At 40.4% G+C, this 27,440-nt stretch overlaps 1 protein-coding gene across 1 annotated transcript; it reads left to right on the plus strand.

Annotated features, from left to right (window-relative positions):
• Positions 1 to 27,431, plus strand: CYBB (cytochrome b-245 beta chain). Its single transcript, XM_069972407.1, has 13 exons — positions 1 to 80; positions 2,205 to 2,300; positions 6,952 to 7,062; positions 12,734 to 12,818; positions 14,329 to 14,477; positions 18,808 to 18,998; positions 20,466 to 20,592; positions 22,479 to 22,571; positions 22,670 to 22,923; positions 24,146 to 24,308; positions 25,556 to 25,702; positions 25,904 to 26,028; positions 26,624 to 27,431. Exons 1-13 carry the CDS (start codon positions 36 to 38, stop codon positions 26,748 to 26,750), a joined length of 1,713 nt encoding a protein of 570 aa, XP_069828508.1. The 5' UTR covers positions 1 to 35; the 3' UTR covers positions 26,751 to 27,431.
• The last annotated feature ends 9 nt before the right edge of the window (positions 27,432 to 27,440 follow it).

The following is a 27,440-nucleotide window of genomic DNA, read 5'->3' on the forward strand; positions in this document are numbered from 1 at the left end:
TCCAGCTTGAGGACGTAGTGAGACTCTGTGCGAAGATGAGCAACTGGGTGGTCAATGAAGGGCTTTCCATCATTGTAATTGTAAGTAGACAAAATCCTCTCCACCTGTACAAATTTTTTTTATTATACTACGTTGTTATAAGAAATCTACAGAATATTTTGTATAAAATAAGAAAAAATCCTCAAACTGGAATCATTTGCAAATGTAACCTTATTGCAAACAGCTTAAATGCAACTACAATTTTTTTTTTAGCTTATGATTTTTGTTTTTGTCACAATGTATTATGCTGCATGGAAATGCCCTGAACAACACCAAGTGAATTGCCAGCACTTTCCCTTTATTTACTATGCAATGAGATTTCTAGTAATAGCTACTTTTTCTTCATAGTGGCATATTTCTTCCAAATTGCTTCTTACTCTCTGTAGAGAGAGAGGTCTTACAACCAAATGTCTCACTGTAGTCCGAGTTCAAAGTTAGGAAATATCAAATAAGTATTTGTTAACTTCAAAGCAACAAATACATGAAATAGGTTTTAATTTCACAAATAAATAGCTTTAAGGCAATAAGTTCATACCGGCAAATCTTTGATTTTAAGTGGAGTTTCAAAGCAGAATCACTGGGGAAAGTGACCTCGTATTTTTTTATGTAGAAAAAAATTGATAATGTGTTTTTGTACATATTTTATATTGAAAAACCTCAAAGGTAAAATGGGTTTTTACCTGTGTAGACAGGCCCTTGTTTAGTTGTTGGTGAAGGCTTTTTTTTAAATAAGAACTAATAGGATAATATAATGTCATGATTATGGTTCTTTTTCTAACATGAAGATGCATTGCCTCGTAAAAGTGGCAACATTGTTTTATCGGAAATATTACAAAAATCCAAATTCTCAATATCTAAAGTGCATTATTTTGTGTTCATGTATGCTGCATATGTTATAATGTGATCTATAAGCACTGATCTGTTATGGGTGGGTTTCTTTTACTTATGTAGATACATCCATATAGTGTTGTAAGTCTGTCAAAGGGCTCCGACCTACTGTATTTGATAGTGACATTGAGGCTATGGTCACACAACGTCAAAAAACGAAAAAAAGGTGTCTGCCTTTTCTGTTTAAAAAGATTTCCGTTATTTCAGCGATGTAAATAACTCCAATGCAATGCATTGAAGTCAATAGAATGACAGACATTCTCTGCACGGACGTCAAAATAATGATCATGACAATTATTTACGGACGTCTTTTGCAGACACCGGTTATTTTTTTGTTGTTCAAATGCAGTTTTCCTTTTTTCTCCATTCTTTCACAGTTTTTATTATTAAATTCAATGGGCTTTTCAATTTGAGATATCCCCAAAGGCCAATCAGCTAACCTAAACTAGAATAATGTTCCAGCAGCTGTCATTGCACTGATGGGCGGCCAACCAGCAAAATGACATCTGTCATTTTAACCTCAAAATGACAGACATAATTTTTTCTGTTCACAAACAGAGAGGAAAAAACGTAGTGGGAACATAGCCCAACTGTGCTTTTATAGCAGTGCCCAAACTATGCATGTTAGTTGTGGTAATCAGGCAACAGCTGACTACAACAGATCGACCATTTGCCCCCTTTCCTGGAAAGAGCCACTAAAGGCTTTAGCCATACAACTGACCTTGATTATAAAACACAATGGGGGCATTTATTAAGGGCTTTGCACCTATTTTTAGGTGAATAATTAAACTTTTCACCCATTTTTATTTTAAGTTCTATTTATGAACCAGTATTGGACAGGTGAATATTTTTAAGATGTGTCTTTTTTCTAATCTGCCTGTTTTGAGCATTCGCCCAAAAGTTTGCATAATCCGAGATTAGGGCACAATTTATCATTTGCAACTTTTTAAAAACTCGCACATACAGGTGCAGGCCTACGTTTGGTCAGTTCCAGGTGAATATGCTTGAGCAATTATTGCATTTTTTGGACTTTTTGTGTGACTTTTTACTTAGATACATTCACTATGGCAGTGCTACATTTTAATAAATCAGTCACAAGATATTGAAACAAAATATTAACCAATCCTCATTAGAATAGTCACACACAGTAGACTCCTTAGTAAATGTCCCCCAATATTTCCGTTCTGAGTTCTACTACTGTCTGACAAATAAAAATGTTTTGAAAATAAAAAAATAAATGCATAATATTTCTCATAAATATTGTTATTATTTTTCAGTTGGCATGGTTAGGAATAAATGCATATCTTTTTTGGAATGCCTTCAGTATCTATGAATATGGCGAAAGGTATATATACTCCAGAGAGCTTTATGGTGTAAGTATCTTTAGTTTCTCTTCTCATGTTCTTGTTAACTGTAATGTATCCACATACAGTGGGAAAAATAAGTATTTGATACACTGCCAATTTTGAAAGTTTTTCCACCTACAAAGAATGTCTGTAATTTTTATCTTAGGTACACTTCAACTGCAAGAGACAGTATTTATTTAAAAAAAAATCTAGAAAACCACAATGTTTGATTTTCAAATAGTTATTTTGCATTTTATTGCATAAGTATAAGTTGGAATACGTATTTGATATAATATAAAAACAGTTTGCACACACTGCAGCAGGGATTTTGTCCCACACCTCCATACAGATCGTTCAGGTTTTGAGGCTGTTGCTGGGCAACATTAAAGGGGTTGGCCACTTTATAGTAAAATAGTTCAGTGTACAGTATTAGTAAGTGTACTCACTGTATATACTGACAGCAGCTCCCTCTGTACCTCATAGAGCTAAAATCAGACTCCCCTCCTCCAGGCTGGGCTGCCCTGCTCTGTGGAGTTTTGTTCCATAAGATGCCCGACATGGAGGACCATGTGACCAGGCCCCGCCCCCCAGTATCCACCACTGAGCCTGTATATGTCTATGGAGGACACAAGGGACAGGGCATGGTCACATGCTCCTCCATGTCAGCCATTTTATGGACAGAAACAAAACAGAGCAGGGCAGCTCAGCCTGGTGAAGGGGAGTCTGATTTTAGCTCTATGAGGTACACAGGGAGCTGCTGTCAGTATATACAGTGAGTACACTTACTAATACTTTGTACTGACCTATTTTACTATAAAGTGGCCAACCCCTTTAAGATTTAGCTTCCTCCAAAATTTTCTATTTGGTTCAGGTCTGGAGACTGGCTAGGCCACCCCAGGACCTTGAAATGCTTCTTACAGTGTTACACCTTAATTGTCCTGGCTATGTGTTTCAGGTCATTGTCATTGTTAACCATCATGGTTGGGATTGTATTCTTGGGGTTTTACTTATCCTTTTTCTTCTTCCGGACACAGCCTGAGTGAAGTTAATACCAAAAAGTTCTATTTTATTTTTTTCTGACCTTCTCCTATGTCTCCTCTGGATCATCCAGATGGTGAAATGTGAATTTCATGTTCGGGCAAGAGCAGGAAGACCTTGCATGTCCTGCAGAATTCTGTTGGTAATTGTAATCTTTGATACTGTGGTCTCAGCTCTCTGCAGGTCATTGAGCAGGTCCTTCTAAGTAGTTCTGGGCTGATTCTTTCTCTTTTACAATCATCTTTACCTAACAAGGAGATATTTTGCTTGTAGCCCAGATAGAGGAAAATTCACAGTCATCTTGTGTTTCTTCTATGTGTTAACAATTGTCCTATAGCCCATCCCAGCCTTGTGCAGGTCTACAGTTGTGTCTCCGGTGTTCCTAGATAGCTCTTTGGTTTTGGCCATGGTGGAGAGGTTTTGCCATGGTGGAGAGTGTGTGGACAGGTGGTTTTATAAATGTAACCAGTACAAACAGGTGCAATTTATATAGGAAATGAATAGAGATGAGCGAACCTGGAGCATGCTCGAGTCCATGCGAACCCGATCGGTCGGCATTTGATTAGCGGTGGCTGCTGAAGTTGGATAAAGCCCTAAGGCTATGTGAAAAACATGGATATAGTCATTGGTTGTATCCATGTTTTCCAGACAACCTTAGAGCTTTATCCAAGTTCAGCAGCCACCGCTAATCAAATGCCGACCGTTCGGGTTCGGATGGACTCGAACCCGAACCCGGTTCTCTCATCTCTAGAAATGAATGCAGAGTAGGAGGTCTCCTTAAGGGTGTGTTCACATATACAGTATCCGCAGCATATCTGCAGCAGATCCGCAGCAGATTTGATGCTGCGTTCAGTTATTTAGATCCAAATCTGCTGCGGTTCTGCTGCGGATACTCTGTGGATCCGCACCATAAAATCTGCTGCAATACGGTATGTGTGAAGCTACCCTAAGGAAAAACTAACAGGTCTGTGAGAGCCAGAATTCTTGCTTAATGGTAGGGGATCAAATACTTAGGCCCCCTTCACATGTCCGTAAAAACCATCCGGATTTCCGGACCCATAGACTTTAATTGGTCACGGAATATGATATAGCAGCACAGGCAAAAAGGAGAAAAAATAGATTAGTTCACGCCTCACCAGACTGGGCTCAGTGTCCGGTCACGGACACCCTTCCGGATTTTTCCGGAAGGGTGTCCATTCCGGAAAATAGATCCGGAATAAATAGGACATGTCCTATTTTTGTCCGGAATTCCGGCCCAAACGCCCCCATAGAAGTCTATGGGAGCGCCGGAATCACGGGCACTTTCCTGATGTACATCAGGAAAGTGCCCGGGATTCCGGAATGGTTGAGAGCCTCTCAGCACAGCTCTCTGCCCTGCAGCCGGCACGCCGCCCGATCATCGTGCCCCCCCCGGACCTTCAGCGGCACCCCACACCCACCCTGGACCTTCAGTGGCACCCCATCTCCCCCGTCCCAGACCTTCAGAAGCACTCCCCCCTCCGTACCCAGACCTTCAGCGCCCCATCCCCCCGGCGGAGCTTCAGCGGCACCCCCCCCAGTACCTCAGCAGCAGCGGCACCAACGCCACCACCCCCCGATCCGGAGCAGCATTGGCGAATCTGGCCCACCGGACCTGCAGCGCCACAGCCACCCCCCGCCGGATCTTCAGCGGCACAGCCCCCCCCGGCAGAGCTTGAGCGGCACATCCCCCCACCCCCCACCCCCCTAACCTGAGCAGCAGCGACACTGGCGACCTCAGGTACAGGCGCCCCCACCCCCCCGATCCAGGACAGCATCGGCAATCGCCGAATCTGGCCCCCCGGACCTGCAGCGCCGACCTCAAGTCCGGACAGGCGAGATCACCCTCCCAAGTTTCCCACCATGTCCTACAGATGGGAGTTGTACTTCTGCAGCCTGTGGTCATCTAGGTTGCAGAAGTACAACTCCCATCATGCCCTACTGTCAGGTCATGATGGGAGTTGTACTTCTGCAGCCTGTGGCCATCCAGTTTGCAGAAGTACAACTCCCATCATGCCCTACTGTCAGGTCATGATGGGAGTTGTACTTCTGCAGCCTGTGGCCATCCAGTTTGCAGAAGTACAACTCCCATCATGCCCTACTGTCAGGTCATGATGGAAGTGTTAGTTCTGCAGCCTGTGGCCATCCAGTTTGCAGAAGTACAACTCCCATTATGCCCTACTGTCAGGTCATGATGGGAGTTGTGCTTCTGCAGTCCGTGGCCATCCAGGTTGCAGCAGTACAACTCCCATCATGCCCTACTGTCAGGTATGATGGGAGTTGTAGTTCTGCAGCCTGTGATCATCCAGTTTGCAGAACTACATCTCCCATCATGTCCTATTTTTTCTTCTGATCAGGAAATCCTGAAGGCTTTTCCTGATGGTTTCCTGGTGGTTTCCTGAAGGTAAAAACGGATTACTGTCAGGAAATCCTTATACTTTCCTGATGACATTTGAGGCCTCCTGATCAGGATTTCCTGACAGTAAAAACTGACACGGACGTGTGAATGGGGCCTTATTTCATGCAATAAAAGCTAAATTGTTATTTAAAAATCAAAACATGTGATTTGCTAGATTTTTTTTAGTTGAAGTGTACCTAAAATAAAAATGGCACACCTCTCCATTCTTTGTAGTAGGGAAAACTTGCTAAATTGTCAGTGTATCACATACTTATTTTCCACACTGTATACTTTTGGTTGAGTTATATTTATGAAAATGTTTCCATGATAACTTCGCAGAAATGGTGTAATTTATAGAAATCAATATTACGTATTTCTTACCACTATTTAAAAGCTTCACAGTGCTACCATAAGAAAAGCCAGAGTTCAAAGGCAGACGGCTGATAAGCTAACAAAGCAATTCACTTTGTTAATACTGTAAATTTATTCATCACTAGTTAAGACCACCCTACAGCAGCAAATGGTATTTTCTAGAAATAATGTAAAGGCATGCAATGAAAGATATGTTTTACATCCACCATTTCTTACTTCATGCCATTATTCTACAAGTTTTTTTTTTACTTTCCTGTGTCCCCATACCCCAGTTTATAAAAGTGCAGCCCGTTGTGCCCATTGACTTTAACTACGGTCAGCTCATTAAGGTCAATGGGAGAAATTTATGAAGGGCTTTGCACCAATTTTTAGGGGAATAATTGGATTTTTGGTGTAAGATTTATTTATGAACCAGTATTTGAATATTTTTTAGATCTCACATAAAAAAAAAAAAAAAAAAAAATCTGCCTGTTTTGAATATTCACCCAAAAATCTGCATAATCCAGAATTTGCAAAAACTCGCACAAACTGGTGCAGGCTTATGTCTGATCACTACCAGGAGAATTTATTTGCGACTGTTTTACTTCCATAAAGCACACACAATATATTGTAGCAAAATAAACACCAACCCACATTAGAATAGTTGCACACATTAGACTCCTCAGTAAATGTCCCTCAGTTGGTCCACTGGGAACATAGTACTGTCCCTTTTTTTCCCATGATGTACAGCCAAACAGAGACCTGAAAACATGTGTGAATGTAGTCTTATTGAGAGGACACTCCCAAACAAATTATGTCTATGTAAATTCATGTACACTATTTTCACATGCATATCATTTTTTTAAATTTCAGTCTGCTCTAGCCTGGGCCAGAGCACCAGCTGCCTGTCTGAACTTTAATTGCCTCCTTATCCTTCTCCCAGTATGTCGGAATCTACTTTCATTTCTGCGTGGATCCAGTGCGGTAAGAGCATAGCGATACTGATGTCCTAAAATGCTGGAAAACATCCGATTCAACGGTTTTACATTGTTCTGCCATAAATTGATGGTTATTCTCCTCTTTCCCTATAGCTCTATGTAATCTCTCTCAAAACACAAAAACACTCAAGCAGGAGCCATGCAATATTTGGTTGCCATTTATGAATACTGGAGACTGTAAACAGCTACTCTGTAAGGCATCACAGATTCCATTTGGCAGCTGTGAACAAAGCCAAATGGCCAATGGTTCAGGGGCGGTTTAACTTTACCATAGGCCCCGGGCTGTTCACCAAGCCTTGGCCCCCAACCCCACTGTAACTATTGCAGCACCAGTGTGGTGTTCATAGCACAGGATAGATAATGTCATGATGCCGTGATTTGTGCAAAATTGTGGTAAAAAAGCAGCAATTTTTTTTGCCAATCATGGAAGAACTGTAGCCAGGAAACAATATACTACTGAAAGTATAAGTCTTTTTGGGTGGCCATGGGCCCCCCAGGAGCTCAAGGCCCTGGGCTACCGCCCGAAACTGACTTATTATAATCTGCTACTGCAATGGTTACAAAGTATCTAATATGTAGTAAACTCTGCTGGGCAAAATGTGGAAGTACAAGCTTTCCTAAGGCCCGATTTATTAATCAGTAATCCTGTCCGGAAATGCGGACCTGCAACTACTGACAGGATGAGGGATATGTATCCATAACCATTGGCTGCATGGACCCATTAATTGAAATGGGTGGATCACGACCCTTTTATGGATCTGTAGCCACTACGAATGTGTAGAAGGGTCCATAGAAAGTAATGGGTACTATACTGTCTGCAGTTATGGATCCATATACTATACTGATTTGCAAAATGAGCCTTAATCAGCACACTTAGCTCAGGCTGCATTCACATAATGCATGTAATATATGGGTCGTAAACTGTTCAGCTCTTATGTAACTCATTGCATCATAATTTATAATGATGCAGTGAGCTCCATAACAGCTAAAGATCCTTGCTGCTGAACTGATACAGCTATGTCACTACAGTAGCATGTTGATTCCCACAATATACAGTCAATTCAGTCTGTTATACACAGTCGGCTTAAGGGCCGTACATCACGGATAGTTGAATTGAGCAATACACAGACGCTCAGCATCTACTCATAGAAACATAGAAGATTGTCGGCAGAAAAAGACCACTGGGTCCATCTACTCTGCCCTTTTAGTATTTTCCTTCTTATTATCTTAGGATAGATATATGTTTATCCCAGGCATGTTTTACCCTTAGAGGACCAGGCCGATTAGAATTTTTGCACTTCTGTTTTTCTCCTCCTTGTGCTTAAAAGGCCATAGCACTTGCGTTCTTCCACCTAGAAACCCACATGAGCCCTTATTTTTCCTCCACTAATTTAACTTTGCAATGAGAGGCTAAATTTTTGCATAAAGTACACTGAATAACCAGGAAAAAATTCAATGTGTGGTGAAATTGAAAAAAAAAAGCCCCCCAAATTTTTTTCTTTTATTTGGGGGGTACTTGTATTTACGCCATTCGCCCTGGGGTAAAACTGACTTGTTATATATGTTCCTCGAGTTGTTATGATTACAACGATATGTAACATGTAGAACTTTTATTTTATGTGATGGCTTGTAAAAAATTCAAACTATTGTTAACAAATATATGTTCCTTAAAATCGCTCTATTCCTATGCTTATAGCAGGTGTAGATTTGCACCATGATTTACGGCTGTGAGCAGGCGTAAATCATAATAAATGAGGCGCGGGAGGAGGCCACGCCTCTTCCCCGCCTTATCACACTCCGCCAGCCCGCCCGCCCATCGGGCGAGCCGGGCATATGGGAGGCGTACGCCAAGGAAAAGGGGCAAATCTGCACCTTTTCCCTGGCATACGCCTCTGGCGTACCTTTCATAAATGTCCCCCAATAGGTTCAAATTAATATGAAATATAAAGTAAGACTAAACAAGAAAAAATATAATATAAAAAATTAGCCTATAGTTATACCCTTGCTTAGTGATCAGAACCTCTGCTCATTCGAGGGTAAAAAGTTCAGTAAGAGGAGTCAATCTCCGGTTGACAGTCTTCCCTGTATAGGTATGCATACGGAGGCTACAGTCACTGAGTAATCCCACCCACGGAAGTTCTAAATGCAGAATAAGGAGAGGCTTAGATCTTTTAAGTATGACCACTGCTATAATTTTCTGAATAGAAATCATTAGGGGATGTGAAATAAAGCACATTTGCAATGTACATTATATATATTTTTTTGTTACCATGTTTTAAAGCAAAGCTATACTTACCTGTATGCAGGTTGTCTCCTGAAGGCAGCTTTTTAGTCTTGTGTCGGTTAAATAAAAAGAGACCAAACACAGAAAGTCATGGTCATATGCATGCTCACAGAGAAGGCAGTCATGTGATTGATGGACACATTGAGCCGTGACTCTCTGTACTGGCTGGGACTTCATGTGTTTAGTTTATTTTTTTAAGCCAGCACCAGAATCAAAAGCTGCATTCAGGAGACTGGACCTGGATTTCAAGGAAGTATAGAAACATAGAAAATTGTTGGCAGAAAAAGACCACTTTGTCCATCTAGTCTGCCCTTTTAGTATTTTCTTTCTTATTATCTTAGGATAGATGTAGGTTTATCCCAGGCGTGTTTAAATTCTGTTATTGTAAATTTACCAACTACCTCTGCTGGAAGTTTGTTCCAGGTATCTACTACTCTTTCAGTATAACTTTTTTTTTTACAGCATGATGACTAAAAAAAATTAATGAATGTAAATTGCAAACTTGCTTTATATCACGTCTCCTGTTGATTTAGGTTTTGAAAGTTATAATGACAGTTATACTGAATTTTTCACATAAAACTATTTATCAATCTGTTTAGCAGCTCCTGCTTTATAACATATTGCTGGCAGATTAGATACTGTAGCTTGTTTCTATTCTTGTTACTTCCTCTTTTGATTTATGTAAAATGATTTATGTTCTATTTCTCTAATTTAAATAGTGTAAAAATTAAAAGTAATCTACTTTATAAGCTTGACAATTCCATGTAGTTTTTTTTTTTTTGTTAGGTATTGGAGATTTTTTTGCGGTCAGGTACATATATTTGTAGTGTGCTGCACAGCAAGGCTATGTTCACACAATGTATAACACCATCAGTTACATAAAATTGCATCCGTGTTATATTTTTTTACCATCTGCTTTTGCATTCTTTTTTCATAAAATAGATACGTTAAATGGACAGCAAAAAATGCAGTGTGGTCCTAGCCTAAGACACAGTGATCTTTTAATATGTCATTGAAGCCTCCTTCACGTCACTGTATTGTGCTTGTGATCTGCAAAACCATCCGTTTTTCACAAATAAACCTTCCTCAATGCATCCATGTAACATCTGTAAATCATCTATTTTTGTGGATCCGTAAAAACAGGATAGTGGCTTAAACAAAAGGGTAGAATGCATCCAGAAAATGTATTCAATCTGCATTCAGTCCACAATTTGAAAGTACTGATTGACTTGTATTGGCAAGTCTGTGTTGCACATGCAGACTGTAGAATAATTGTTCCTATTTGTCTGTGGTACGGATTGCATCCCCAGCATGGAACCATGACAAAAACTGTTGATTGCATAAGCACAAAATCAAGAAATCAAAGAGATCAATACTATTTGCAACTGCAGATCTGCAATTATAGCCAATATATGGACCTGAAAATATAGGTATGTTGTGAAAGTGTTGTCAACTACAATAAATTTAACAATGTCTAGTTATGGACTATGGACCCATTAGAATGGCTCTGTTCGTGTTACAGAGTCATGATCCATGTAATAAATAGGTCCATGCATTGTAAACAGCTATGGATGCACATCCAAAATCCTCAGCTACATGTCCATGGCTACGAACAGCCCTACGGATGTGTGAATGTAGTCTTAGCGTATATTCACATGATTTGCATGCATAATCTATGCAAGATGCTATGATCATATTAAAACCAGCATATTTTCACATAAAATCCATACCCAACAGACTTCAATGGGAAACATCTCAGACTGCTCACAAAAACCCAGGTGCTTTTTCCACAACTGCAAATTATTCAGTGATCAAAAAATACCATGTCATTTATCTCCCTATTTCCACATAAAGTGACTGCAGGTATGTCCCATTGTAAATGCAACCCAATTCCAGAAAAAGACTGGGTCTGTGTAAATAAAATCACAATGCAATGATTAAACCTATATTTTATTCACAATAGAATACAGGACACATATCAGGAGCTGAAATTGAGATATTTTACTGTGTCAGGAAAAAAAAAAACTTATTTAGAACCTGTTGGCAGCAAAAACAATGGCTAAAACAAGAGGCTAAAAAAGTAACATGAACTCATAAAAAACTGTTGGAGAAGTAATTGCAACTATATCACATGATTGGGTATAAAAACAGCATGTTAGAGAAGCGGCATCTCTTAGCAGCACAGATGGGCAAAGGTTCACTAAAATTGGGTCTAAGAATTGTGGAACAATTGAAAAAAATGTTCCTCAATGAAAAATTGCAAAGAGTCAATATCCCGCCATCTAGAGTATTGTACATAATGTCATCCAAGGATTCAGAGGATCTAGAAAAAACTCTGTGCACAAGGGCCCATATTGGGTTCCTGTGATCTACAGCCCTGCCTTTGCATTAACAAATAATAGGCATAATTCTGTACTAAATGTCACTGCATGGGCTCAGGAACACTTCAGGAAATCTGGTGTCAGAAGTCTGTGAACACAGTTAGCTGTGCAATCCACAGATGCAAGCTGTATCATGCAAAGAAAAACCCATACTGTATGTCAATGCAATCCAGAAACACCACTGCTCGGGGAAAAGCTCATTTAAAATTTACTGAGGCAAAATGGAAAACTTTTCTGTGGTTTCTTTTTAAAAACCACAGATGCAATGTCCTGCAGACACAAGAGGAGAGAGATTATCCAACTTGTTACCAGCACACTGTTTTAGAGCCTAATGGTATAGGGTGGCTTTAGTGCCTATGGAGTTGGCCACTTACACATCTGGAAAGGCCCTATCAATGCTGAGTAGTACAAACCAACATATGCTCCCATCCAGATGCTTCTTTCAGAGAAGGCCTTGCATATTTCAGCAAGACAATGCTAAACTACACACTGCATCTATCACAAAAGCATGGTTTTACAAAAGAAAAATCCCAGTGCTGCCCATAGACCTTTCCTTTCACCAATAGAAAACATTTGGCGTGTCCAAAAAAAAAAAAAGAAAATACAGCAAAGAAAACCTGGGACTGTTGAGCAACTAAAAGTCTAAACCAGACAAGAATATGATATTTTTCTCCCCAAACTTCTGCAATTGGTCTCTTCACTTCACAGATGTTTAGACTGTTGTGAAAAAGAAGAAGGGATGTTATACTATGATAGACATGGTCCTGTCCCAACTTTTTCAAGATGCGTTGCTGCCAAGTTCTAAATGGTCTCACTTTTATTATCGAAAATGTCTTCTTTCTTCTAATGTCAAAAAAATACGGTTCTATCAGATTTGCTTTTATTTACATTTTACACACCGAGCCAACTTTTTGGGAATTACGGTTGTACAGGAAGACATTATTAACATTATTAATAGGTTATCCACATTGTAAACATTTCTTTCTTTCCAGTGTTGTGGGAGAAGTCTAAGAAGACAGCTTGACAGAAACCTTACCTTTCACAAAATGGTTGCTTGGATGATTGCTGTACATACAGGTTAGTATGAGAAAAATAAATAAATAAATAAATAAATAAATAAATATATATATATATAATTAAATGCTATATTTAAAAAAATAAATATATATTTGTTAATGTTATTCAAACGATATCAAATTTGTAAGACATAAAACATTTCCACAGGGTTTATAGAAGATAAATTGTTCATGTGTTATATATCAATCTAAATATAAAAAAAAATATCAGGACCGGGGAGGTAGGGACAAGACACGACAGTGAGCCCTCCAGCTAAGCCCACCTACTGTCCCTACCTACATGCCTCAAATGGCCCTAGGTAGCCACAGATAACCACAAAGGTGCTCCCTGCTCTGGTATAGGTGTAACACAGAACGAGACAGACAAACAAACACAAAGGGAGAGTCAAACAAGCCAAGGTCCAAACCAAATGGGCAACGCAGTACAAAATCAGTAAACAGTCGGATAGTCAAAGGTCAGGTGGGAGGTCAGATAACAGATAAATCGAGCAGAGGGATTAGGTATGGGGATCGCAGGAATAGACAGGGATCAGGGTATGAACCTTAATAGCCTTAATAGCCAGCGCTGAAAGACTGGCCCAGCTTTCTTTTATGAGGATCAAGAGCCCGGTCCGGATCCCCATTGGACCGACGCTCTGATCCTCCAGGTTCCGGACAGGCAGAGGAACAAGTCAGTCAAAAGACTTGCTCAGCTGCAGTAAACAAGTCTTGCAGAGCTCTGAGTAACTCCTGCATTGCTGGATGCTGAGAAGCAATCGGTTGTGTCACACAAAAGCAAAAACCAGGCCCAGTTCACACCAGGTTACTGCACATTCCTGACACTTTACTTCTCTTCACTTTTATTAGCTTTTTTTGGTGCTCACTCTTTGGCTTTTTTGATTAATGCAGTAACTTACAGCATTTGCTTCTGCAGTGAAAAGTCCCATTCACACAATACATGCAACAATCCCAGATTTTGTCAGCAGCGTGCCCTACCTGGTCATGGTTTTGTTGGAGTTTTTACATGTAGATCTAGGATGTGGTTTTTCATAGAAGCAGTCTTAGGAATAAAACTGCAGTAGTGAGAACTATAGTTCTTACGATGTAGAACTAGGATGTGGTTTTCCACAGAAGTACTATAGTTCTCAGAATAAATTGGATTAGGAAACAAACATGTAATTATATGCCAGGGCATTTTCTGAGCAGTAAGGCTGGGTTTAAAAATATATGTGGCTTGTCCCAATGATATGTCATTAAAGCGAATGTACCAGCGGTACATCGCTTTTCTGTTTTTACCAAGAAGAGACCAGCGCTGGGATGGGGATGCCAGGGCCACTGTCCTTTTTTTGAGCTGCAGCTCGGTTCCCATGCACGGTACCAGTCAATTTCCAAGCACCAGCCCGGCCTGAAGCACAGGAGGTGGGCCGACCCCAGTTCAATAAAATAGAGTCTAATTTGCTGATCTCTGCTGGGAAATTCCTTTGACTTTTTACATTTTGTGTTTAATGTCGTTTTTCAATATTTTGCAATAGCTATTCACACGGTGGCACATTTGTTTAATGTGGAGAGACTGGTAGATGCTCGAGTTGAGGCAGAAAATGGTACAATACAAGCTGTGCTGACTGACCTTGATGATGGAGTGAATACAACATATGTCAACTTTGTCCGTTCAAGAGTGCCGGTGAGTATCGTAATTCCCTTCAAGCAATTCTTTAAGACAATAGTCAAGATTTTGTAAAACTGTCTATTCGACAGTGTAAACATAGATTAGACAGTCTAAGAGGAGCCGTTTGAAATTCCCGGCTCCCTTCTTCAGCCAATGAATGCAAGGCAGCACTGATTGGCTGAAGAGGAGACGTTTGAAATTCCCGGCTCCCCTCTTCAGCCAATCAATGCAAGGCAGCACTGATTGGCTGAAGAGGAGCCGTTTGAAATTCCCGGCTCCCCTCTTCAGCCAATCAATGCAAGGCAGCACTGATTGGCTGAAGAGGGGAGCCGGGAATTTCAAACAGCTCCTCTTCAGCCAATCAGTGCTGCCTTGCATTGATTAGCTGAAGAGGGGAGCCGGGAATTTCAAACGGCTCCTCTTCAGCCAATCAGTGCTGAAGAGGAGCACTGATTGGCTGAAGAGGAGCCGTTTGAAATTCCAGGCTCCCCTCTTCAGCCAATCAGTGCACTGAAGATGGGAGCCGGGGATGTCGGAAGACGTATGCTCGCAGCGGGGGAAATCGGAGCGGCGGCGGAGGACGATCGGAGCGGGGGGGGGGATCAGAGCGGCAGCGGCGGCGGGGGTGGCGATCGAGCCGGCGCAAGGGGCTGCGGATGAGCGGGCGGCCGGACTATCGCGTGACGACTGTTTACACGGAACGGTCGGCGAAGAACAACGATTTGATAACATGTTGAAAGATCAAAATTAACGATTTCTCGTTCGTCATTTGATCGTTCGCTGCGTTTACACGTACGATTATCGTTCGAATTTGATCGTTATTGCGCAAATTCGCATGATAATCGTTACGTGTAAACGCAGCATAATGGTGCGTTTACACAGACAGATTTATCTGACAGATCTTGGAAGCCAAAACCAGGAACAGACTATAAACAGAGAACAGGTTATAAAGGAAACACTGAGATTTCTCCTCTTTTCTAATCCATTCCCTGGTTTGGTTTAAAAAATCTGTCAGATAAATCTGTCTGTGTAAACGCAGCATAATGCTGAGTTTACACGGAGCGATAATTCGCCCGATCGTACGATTAACGATTTTAAAGTAACGATTTTTTTTTTTAATAACAATCAGCGTTTAGACTGTACGATATATCGTACAGAAAATTCGTTTTGCGATCGCTTAAGCCTACCTCACACATGGGGAAAATCAGTGAACGACTGTTTACACGGAATGATCGCCGAATTTTTTGCGAATGACGAACGACGATTTAAGAACCTGTAAAAGATCAAAATGAACGATTTACCGATCGTTCGCCGCGTTTACACGTACGATTATTGTTCGAATTCGATCGTTATCGCGAAAATTCACCCGATAATCTCTCTGTGTAAACCCAGCATTAGGGTCCATTTAGACAGAAAGATTATCTGATAGATTATCTGCCAAAGATTTAAAGCCAAAACCAGAAACAGACGATAAACAGAGATCAGGTCGTAAGGAAAGCCTGAGATTTTTCCTCTTTCCAAATCCATTCCTGGCTTTGGCTTCAAATCTTTGGCAGATAATCTGTCAGATAATCTTTCTGTCTTAATGGACCCTAATGCTGGGTTTACACGGAGCGATTATCTTGCGAATTTGCACAATAACGATCGAATTTGAACGATAATCGTACGTGTAAACGCAGCGAACGATCGCACGACGAGCGGGAAATCGTTCATTTTGATCTTTTAACTTGTTCTTAAATCATCGTTCGTCGTTCGCAACAAATTTGCCGATCGTTACGTGTAAACAGTCGTTGCGCGAAAGTCCCGCCGCCTGCCGCCCAAAGTCCGGCCCCCCGCTCATCCGCAGCCCCCTGCGCCGGCTCGATCGCCACCCCCGCCGCTGCTCTGTTCACCACCCCCGCCGCCGCCCCGATCGCCCCCCCCCCCCCCGCGCGCCCGCCGCCCGCTGCTCCGATCGCCCCCGCCGCCGCGGCCAAGAACATACATATAGAAGCCTCATGAGGCCACAGATGCTGAGAATAAGGTAGTTGTCTTGCCTTCACCCTCAGTACTGTTTTCCTGTAGTCCTCCATTTTATAAACATGTAAATTAGGCGGTTCAGTGCGTCGGGGGGGGGGGGAGACTACAACATTCAGGGCACCAATCCAGCCCGCCTTCCTGTTGCCTTCTCATTAATATTGAGGTGGCACCCTGCAGTGACATCACTCCAGACACTACTCATAAACACTTCATTAAGAGGGGTGGGTTGGGTGGATGGGCAGATTGGTACACTAAAGGTTGTAGTCTTGAGCTGCCTAATTTACATATTAATAGTATGCAGGATTTAACAACAATGTCACTGATGATGAAGGTAAGACAACCAGTTTTATTCTCAGCATCCCTGGCCCTATAGAGACATAACAGTGGTTTAGGGTCTTCTAACGTGCTGTTAGTTTCTCTTTAACAAAGTTTATCATGCTGTTTGATAAATCTGGCATATCTTTAGAGTGCCTTGCCTACATTCTATTGGCTCAAAGTGAAAAGTGCATAGAAACCTATGGGGAGGGGCAGAGTACTGAATTCACAACTTTTGCATACCAGAAAACTGTGCTTGAAAGCGTTCTATCATGTTTCAGATATTACTCTACAAGAGGTCAGTAAAAGTATAGGCTAGAGATAGAGATTCTGTACTCAGGGTTATGTAGCTTTCTATCACATGACTCAGTATTTAATAAAATGTGTAAGTGCTGCCAGAATTCTTTATATGAGTATTTATAAAAATAAAAAGCTAATAGAAGTCAAGGAGCTCAGAATTCACCATTGCTGCCTTCAAATACTAATTTATTCACTGCCAGAAACTACTTTCACCTATTTACGTGGTTTTGTTCCTGTGGTTTTAACTTTTCCCACAGTTTAGTCCTGTGCATTACACCTGTATTCCACAATAGTGCTTCAGAAAGGTAAAGGGTACATACTGATACCTGAAATATATGCATATCTATATTCACCAACCGGAGTTACCCAGATTCTCTCAGCACCTCCAGCAGGTGACCTTGCCCTTTACACCATCTCTAGTTCATGGGCCAGATTAAGTATTGTTTAGTTACAAAGCAGAAGTAAGAAAGACAAACATGACTAAATAAACCAGCCAGAAGTCTGCAATGTAAGGGCAAAATAGTGAAGTGAAACTAGGGGAAAACCAGTGTCATTTTAATGATTCTAGTCATCAAAGGACAAGGGTTTGATTGTGCAGATGTACTATATAAGCATAGTCTTCTTTATTTACTTTTTCCTGTAATATTTGCTTTATTAAAGACGACCTGCCAACAGGAACGAAGAGGTGTGGATAATGGCCTGGCTAGAGAGCACTTCTCATCAGGAACCTTTTCACTCAACTCCATAGTTGAGTTGTTAGCATGGAGATATAAACCTTTTTATACGTTAATGCGGTTCAAGTGACCATGGTTAGCCAGCCCATCTCCTGGTATTCACCACTTCCATTCCCCCTTGCATACACCTATTCCACCTTTGATTGACAGTGGGCACAGAGGTGGTCAATAAGAAGAGATGGACAGGCTATACCTGGGTTCCTGCCATGCAGGGGAAAGCCCCCTGGGCACTTGAGCCTTCTTTACACGTTAACAAAAAGGCTAATACCTCAGCCCTGGAAAAGCTGGCTATTTAATTATTTAGATGGTGCTGTCAAAACTGACAGTGGCATTTAAATGGGCTTAACCTACCTGCAATGGTGTTCAGTGGTGTGGATCAGTTTCCCGCAGCAAGATAACAGGGAGCCAATCTGATGTAAGTGCTGCCCAATGTCTCTACGAGACCTCCCAGGCTGCCTGGCATTGGCAACTGCTTCAGCGTGTCTCCAGCAGCAATCATGATATATTAATCATGAGCAATCATGGTATTGCTCATAGAAGTCCCTTACGAATACAAGAGAAGTGTGTAAAAAAATGTATTTTTTATCTATATAAATAAATCCACCCCATTATAAAAGTTTTTTCCCTCCAATAGAATCAGATTAGTGCCCCATGGTGCACAGGCCCTGCCCTTTTATATGCAAAGCCCTGCCCACTATTTAATGGTAAGGTCGGCATAAACACCTCAGAAAGAGGCACATTTTTGACCACTGCATAAAATGCACAACAAGCTGGCATAAGTTAACACATTTCCCACATAGTCTATAAGTAGTTCTTCGTTTTTATGTTTTAAATACATTTTGTTTCCTAGTTGTATTACATTGAATAATGAATACCAAGGGGCACTGTTTTCATTGTTCTTATCCTGCTTGATAGATATTTGCATTTTATATAATAATAATACACACTATTTACTGTTACATGTTCTTTCCCATCAGAATCCAATAGGAGGAATTCATGTGGCGTTCACATTTCTGGCTGGACTGACAGGAGTAGTGATTACTCTAGCACTGATTATAATAATAACTTCATCCACAAAAACTATTCGCAGATCTTATTTTGAAGTTTTTTGGTATACTCATCATCTCTTTGTCATCTTCTTCATTGGTCTTGTCATCCACGGAGTAGGGTCTGTATCTTACTGTATACAATTTTATCTATTTAAATTACTTTACATAATGAAAAATCAGTTTTGCATAATAACATTCACCAAGTGTGTTGTAGTAACAGCCACGTCTGCCAAGTTACCTTTATATCGGGGAAAAAACTTTTTTTTATTCCGGCACATGAGGCAAGGAAAGGGGTGGCAGCTAGTCATCTGGGGGGAGAACCATCTGTAACTTGGCTTTCTGCCAGTCAGCTCGTTCTTTTGGGATGATTGACAGGCAGAGATACCCATTAGTGGCCTCTCTGCTTGTCAATCATCCCCAAAGAGCGTGCTGACAGGTAGAGAGCTGTGACTAGTTATGGATGGCTCCCCGCCCAGATGACTAGTTGCCGCCCTTCCCCTGGCCTCATGTGCTGGGGTAAGAAAAATGTTTTTCCCCCAATACAAAAATAACCTAGTAGACACCCCTGGTATGATAGAGGAGCTGCATAGTAGATCTATAGGGTGCAGCTGGGAGCCAAATCAGCACAATCATGCTGATTGGCTCTCTTTAGGCTATGTTCACACCACGTACTAAAGATCACAAAGAACAACCATTGTTGTTAAACAAAGGCCGGAAATAATGTTCATAATGGACTTTTGGACCTTTGTTGTATATAATCTAGGTCGAGACAGTGGAGATATATGATAGATAGATAGACAGATAAAAAGGGGTACCCAAGGACTGTGACCAAAAGATAGAGTCTAGAGTATGTCAAATGTCGTCCTTATAAAAAGCTAAAGTCTAATGTAGAATGGTGGAATAATATGTTTGTGATAACTGGTTATGCATTCCAGGTATAGCTCTTTTGTGCATTGTTCTCTTTAACATGTATACATTTGTTACTGTCATTGCTGCAATTTCTGTGTGGTTTGGCAACATGAAGGGGTTTTCTGATTTATAATCTTTTACTAATTTCTCTATTATACATCAATTTAAAATTCTGCTCACATACAGTACCTTTCATATACTAGTTTAGGATCCCTTACACTCCTGTTTAATGCATCATATGCTAACTAAATAGTACTAAGCATATCAGTCATGTGAATAATGGCAGAATAATTATTAGAGATGAGCGGACTTTTCGGATTTCTGGTTCGTGAGAACCAGAACGATCGGCGTCGGATTCCCGCTGTCTGCTCGCTCCATGCAGCGGGTGGATACCTCCTAAGGAACGCCTGGAAAACTGGGATACGGTTACCTTTAAGTACTCTAAAGTAAAAAGGACAGGAATAAACTGGCATTTGAGGCAGCAAGTTGGGATTATGGGGGAAATTTATAAAACTGGTGTAGAGTAGAATTGTCTAAGTTGCCCCTAGCAACCAATCAGATTCCTCCTTTCATTCCTCACACATTCTTAGGAAAATGAAAAGTGGAATCTGATTGGTTGCTAGGGGTAACTGAGCCATTATATTTTGTAATCATTTATATTTCTTTTTGTGTTGCAGGAAAATAGTGCGAGGTCAGACTCCAGACAGTCTAAAGGATCATAAACCAGAATACTGTAGAGATAATTTTACACATTGTGGTCCTGCACCGTGTCCAATTCCACAATTTGAAGGAAATGAACCAGTGGTATAGTCTTTTCTAACGGTTTATCTACACTTACCAGTTGCATTGGAACTTTATGTAACTGCATCTCCACATGTATATTTAGGCTATGTTCACACATAGTAAAATAATACAAAAAAAGTCTGTAATTTTGAGTAAAAATGTGTAAACAGGTAAAAAAAAACCTGCAGTATTTTGCAAAAACAGGTCGTGAGTAACAAGCACGTTCATTATTTTTATGGTCGTAATGAATTATGGACGTTGTTCTGTATGGTGTGTGCACTGCCGGCCGATTTCCCACTGATTTCAGTGGAGCACAATATTATATTGAAAATACGGCCATATTTTGCTTTTATTTTACTGTCTGAACATAGCTCTATAGAGAATGCAAGAAATAAAAAATGTGAAAACAAAAAACACCTGGTTTTGCCCATAGTGACCAATAACAGCTTTACTAAAATAAAAAAAAAAGCTGAGCTGTCATAGAATGCTATTATTAAAACCAGTCTATTTTCACAGATTTTATTTATTCCCCCCATGTGTTCAATTCTAGGCTTTGTTCACATGTAGTAATTTCAGAAAAAAGCCAGAGAAAGATATAGAGAGTATGCAGATTGAGTAGCTGAAAATAATTTTTATTGAGAAAACACATACTAAAAACAGTCTGTATATAAAAAGGAAAGACAGGAGCGGGGGAAAAGGTCCATCCCCATCTCACAGCCACACATCCAAGCAATGCAATGCATTAAAGGAGAAGTCCGGCGAAAATTTTTATTAAAGTATTGTATTGCCCCTCAAAAGTTATACAAGTCACCAATATACACTTATTACAGGAAATGCTTATAAAGTGCTTTTTTCCCTGCACTTACTACTGCATCAAGGCTTCACTTCCTGGATAATATGGTGATGTCACGACCTGACTTCCAGAGCTGTGCGGGCTGTGGCTGCTGGAGAGGATGATGGCAGGGAGACACTGAGGGACACATGGCACTGGAGGGACACTGAGCATCCCTCTGCCATCATCCTCTCGAGCAGCCACAGCCCGCACAGCTCTGGGAGTCGTGACATCACCATTTTATCTGGGAATTGATACCTTGATGCAGTAGTAAGTGCAGGGAAAAAAGCACTTTATAAGCATTTTCTGTAATAAATGTATAATGGTAATTTGTATAACTTTTAGGGCAAATACTTTAATAAAAATTTTTGCCGTACTTCTCCTTTAAGCCCATGTTCACACATAAGGGAACTGTAGCGGATTTCACGATGCGAGTTTGCAGCGAAATCCCACTGTCCTGCCACAGCCACTGATTGGTTGAGCAGGGCCTCAGGGAGCCAGGAGCCACAGAAGTTAGTGGGAACTCGGACCGGTAAAGTATTCACTGGGGTTAAGGAGAGTGGTGTTTACATACGCACAGCAGGATGAAAATTCTGCTACAAGTATGTAATCCTATTCAAACTGACAGTACCGGAATCACAGTGGATTTCACTGTGAACTTGCAGTCTGAAATCCACTGTAATTCCATTATACGTAAACCCACCCTCAAAAGCCTTTCTACATGAACATCAATGGTCTTACATATAGTGGCAAGGTCCTGCACAATAATGCAATGAATAACATATACACATATACAAATGAATAAGGTGTCACAGTGCAAGTAATGACAATAAAATAGCTCAATGTGTTGTAAACATAAACCTATCTAGTATTATAGAGGCAACCTCACCAGATAAATACTAGGAGGAGGAGCGGTCAGGGCACAACTCTGCCCCGTGCGTTCCGTCAGTGCACCAGGAAAAATTGTGACATTTAACAATGATTATACTATTTATCCGAAATAAATACATTGTTAGATTTTTTTTTTTTAAATATGTAAACGTACTCTATAAAGTATTTTTTTTTTCTCAACTAGACCTGGAAATGGGTTGTAGCACCTATGGCCCTATATGTCATTGAAAGGCTCATCCGATTCTGGAGATCCCAGCAAAAAGTTGTTATCACAAAGGTAGAACTATATATGTGTCTGTCCATGTAGCAGATGAAACATTCATGGTTTCCAATAAGACACAACCTAAATATCTTCTTGATTCCTTCTACCATCAGGTTGTTACACATCCTTTCAAAACATACGAGTTGCAAATGAAAAAGAAAGGTTTTAAAATGGAAGTTGGGCAATATGTCTTTGTCCAGTGTCCTGCAGTATCCAGCTTTGAGTGGCATCCATTCACCTTGACTTCTGCCCCTGAGGAAGACTTCTTCAGCATTCACATTCGTATAGTTGGGGACTGGACCGAGGGCTTGGCCAAAGTTTGTGGTTGTGACAAAACTGAATTTCAGGATGCTTGGAAATTACCTAAGTAATTATACAACTAGCTTGACACCTTTACATGCAATATTTCTTTATTTTTGCAGCATTTTAGATCAGCTGTAAAAAAAAAAAAAAACATACATAAACATTTATATCTAGCTAAGTTACACTGCATATATAACTCTGAGCACTATATCTGCAGAGCATGGATTTGTCGTATGGACGTGTGCATGAGCAAGTTTGTGCTTAGTGAATACTGCAAATTGCTCTCTCTCTATTGAAAAAATAAGTTATACAGCGCTTTTATAATAAGGGCAGTTTTAGCTACAAAAACAGCCTCAGAGTTCCATGTTTTAAAGGGAAAATTACAGCAGGAAACTGCCGGTAAAGTAATAGGACATGCATTAAGGATGTACATTTGTTTCATTTTGTCTATTTTGTCACTTTTGCAAAAAACAAAACAAAAAACCTTCTTATATTCCTGGACAGTGTCAAAGAGGCATGTCAGTGACCCCGCTGGTGCCCACTCTGCTCTGCTACAACCACCCTTCCCCTTGCTGCATTACCAGCCCTTCCAATTCCTCACTGAGTGATGGACAAGCACTGATCAGTCCATGCCTGACGCTCCTTCCTCTTCATCTTCTGCTGCGGCCTCTAAGATCTACTGTACGTTCACCTACACTGACAGGCCTAATGCTAGCCAGGCAGTGTAGCCTCATGTACAGTAGGTCTTGCAGCCCCCTGCAGAAGATAGGAAGGAGTGCCAGACACTGACTGAACAGCGCCTGCCCATCACTCTCTGACTAGGTGGGGAGGGCTGCTGATGCCTGGGTGGTCAGGTGATGGGAGGGGTGTTAGAGCGGGGAGGGCACCCGCAGTGCCACTGACATGCCCCTGACACTGGCCAGGAATAAAAGAAGGAGATTTATCAAAAGAGACAAATAAAACAAAGGTACATCCTTAACGCATGTTCTTTATAGTGCTCACTGCTTGAGGCTACATACATAGCCAGTTGTACTGGTGTGCTTAAACTGAAGATTTTCTCAGAAGTTCTGTCTCCATATTGCTTCTATTGGATTATTATATGTCCCTGGGTTTAGTTTGGTGAGACTAGTCCCTGCTGTATATATATTTGTCTAGTGCTGCTAGAACTTGCTATATGTTAGCAGCAAATTGTGATGTATAAAATAACATTCTGAATGTATATATTATCTTGTCTAGAGTTGTACTTATGTGTACTGATGGGTTCTTTTGTGTTACACTCCCATAAGAATTTCTGTAGATGGTCCCTTTGGAACAGCGAGTGAGGATGTTTTTAGCTATGAAGTGGCTATGCTGGTTGGAGCAGGCATTGGAGTCACTCCATTTGCTTCTGTCCTGAAATCGGTCTGGTATAAGTATTGCAATAATGCATCAACCTTAAGGCTTAAAAAGGTAAGTATCTTTAGTCTTTCTGTAGTATATATCACACTTTTATTATGCAATATATACATTTAAACCAGCACTTTAGTTATTGAAGAAAAAAGATCTCCCCATAGTTATACAATCAAGAAGTAAATGACATTTTTGACATATCCAGGCTTGATAACTGCTAGCCATTTAAGCATAAAATTTACATGTAGCAATTGCATTTTTATTTAGCAGATAAAGATGATTTTACTTGTACATAAAACACAAGACATGAACAAGCTTTCAAAAAGTGTGCCAAATAATAATGCTTACAAAAAGTCCTCTTTTGTCTCTCTTTAGTGCTTGTTAGCCTGAGTGCCACTGCATGTACACATTGCAGCAAGGCTAGCATGCCCCTTCCACTATGTGCAACAGACAATGCATAGAGTGGAGTAGTAATAGTAGTAGTAGTAGTAAAGTGACACCCATTAAAAGGCTATGTTCACACAACGATCATGATTGTCAGAATCAGCTTTTACGGAGATACGGCTCGGGAATAAATGGCACTGCTACTGTGGTCTATTCCTGGCTACAGCACAGGATCTCCTGATCACAGTGGGTCTCAACAGTGATCAATAACTTTTGACATGTCTGATGACACATAAAAAGTTATTTTAATGACAGGCACTCTTTAAATACTAAACATAAAAAAAGCATGTGTATTCACAAAGGGACATAAATACTTACTTCCCAATCCATGCTCTTATCCCCTTATTCTCAATGAGAAATGTTTCCGCTAAATGCTTTCTCTCTTTTAACTGTATGCATCTGCACTTCTGTACCATGAATGACACTATTAGAAATGATGGGCATATCTAGGGTCACTTGAAAAGTTCCCTTCTGTTATGGCTGCTCCTAATTGTTAGAACTAGGACTCAGAACTTCCCCTCCATTAGTCGACTTGTATTAATATTTAGTGGCATAGCAAATTAGACTATGATGTGCTTTGTATTACAGCCCCAGTTATTACTGTAAGGCACAAAACCAGTGTTGCACGATACTTTATGCCCCTGTGAATGTAAGCAGAACAGAACCATGCATAATTTATAGAAATAATATTCATAATAGGACAAAACTAATATCTCATGTGGCTCTGTTGGAGTGTAAAAATCCTTTCTTTGCAATAAAGTTATCGTGCAAGTTTTTTTTTGTCACACTTTTACGCATTTAAACCAGTTTGTATTTAGCATATAGGACTATCTCTATCTCGCTATTTTCTCTCCATGTCTCAGATCTATTTCTATTGGCTGTGCCGCGAAACACAAGCATTTGAGTGGTTTGCAGATTTGCTACAATCATTGGAGAATCAAATGCAAGAACGGAATAATGCAGATTTCCTCAGCTACAACATCTATCTCACTGGCTGGGATGAGACTCAGGTAAGAGAGGTTTTCTGTTAAATCCAATTATGCAGACCTGTACTACTGCATACAACAGGGTCCTGAAACAAATGCATACTTATACTAACAGGGTCTTAGCACATCTGTCATAGCTATACAGTAGCACTTGTTATTTCAGGTATTTGTGTAACCTCTGCTCTTTATAGTTTTATGTCCCTTACTTGTAATTTGCTTTACCAGGCCACAGCTTTTTCTTTACACCATGACCAAGAAAAGGATGTGATTACTGGCCTGAAACAAAAGACTTTGTATGGAAGACCAAACTGGGAAAACGAATTCAAAACCATTGGAAGTGCACATGCAAGGTGTGTCATGGGTTAAGATCGGCAGTGTCCAGTTGCGCAAGACAAATGTGTTACTTAAAGGGGTTGTACAGGACTAGATAAACATGGTAGCTTTCTTTCAGAAACAGTCATGGGTGCTGGTTTCTTATAAGATCTATTTAAGTGAATAGGGCAGAGCTTGCAATACCACATACAACCCTTTGGACAAGTTATTGGAACAAACAGTCACTCACCAGTCTGAATTGTGGTAATCTATGCAGATTATAGGATTCAAGACATCAACTTTTTGTATCTAATCTCCTAAGATTAGTAAAATGGACATTGCTTTGCATTTAAAAAGAATGACCTTACATGAGGCTGGTGAGTGTTGCAGCTTTTATTTGGAAGAAGGAAGTGATATATGAAGTTCATCTTTTGCATGTCTAATATATGCACAAACGCTAATAAGTCGACTCTGAGTGTGGACACCTGAGAATAGTTTATGGGATTGGAAGCAGTTCCAGCATTTTTCTTTTATTGGTGGTGGATTCAAAAATAGTATATGTTTTAAAGCTGTAAATAAGCTCTTAAGTAGTATTTACTATATATTTCAAATATTTTTTACTGTCTCTTTTAGCTCAAGGATTGGCGTTTTCCTCTGTGGACCGGAAAGCCTTGCAGAGACCCTAAGCAAACTGTCCATCGCCAACTCCAGTGCCGACCCTAGAGGTGTACACTTCATTTTCAACAAAGAAAACTTTTAGTTCCGAAAAAGTGTTCCCTGGTATACCTTAAAGAGTATTTATGGTTCAGATGACAGAATACACATCCAGACTGATGGCAAGCCTGCTAAAGCGAACTGTTGACGGAATTGCTGGAGGTCCCATAGACTTGTATTGTAATTCTGTAGAGAGCTCGGTTTAGGAACAGGCTACAGACTTGCCGTCAGTTTTAATGCGTATCCTGTCGGTGACACAGTTATAGTTACCCTTTAAACATATAACTGGATTAAATGTTAGTTAATGCAAAAATAAAAAAAAATCATTCTATGATTTTACTACCCTAATAGTATTAGGGCCTGTTCAGTTCCCTGTGTCTTTTGTTGCTTAGAGGTTCTTTGCCTCAACACCTTTTAAACAGCTATATCCCCTTACTTGCAGCCAAGTTGAATACTTCCATTGTAGCTGTATATATAGTTAAAGTTATTACTGATTTGCTTATTATGATGAGAATTTTCTTGGGAGCCAAGGTCACTCTATTGAGCAGCTTTCTGAAAGAGTCAGTTGACGTCAATAAGCTGATGTGTATTGTTCTGCAATAAATGTAGTTACAGCAGAAGAGTTGTAGCTTTACAATATAAAATCTATTATGTTTGGCCCTTAGATTTTTATTTTATAATAAAATACTTGATTGTGAAAATGTGAAAAACTAAATGTCCTTAAAATAAGAGACCA

Source organism: Dendropsophus ebraccatus, chromosome 5, assembly GCF_027789765.1.
Source record: "Dendropsophus ebraccatus isolate aDenEbr1 chromosome 5, aDenEbr1.pat, whole genome shotgun sequence".
Classification (NCBI taxonomy): Eukaryota; Metazoa; Chordata; class Amphibia; order Anura; family Hylidae; genus Dendropsophus; species Dendropsophus ebraccatus.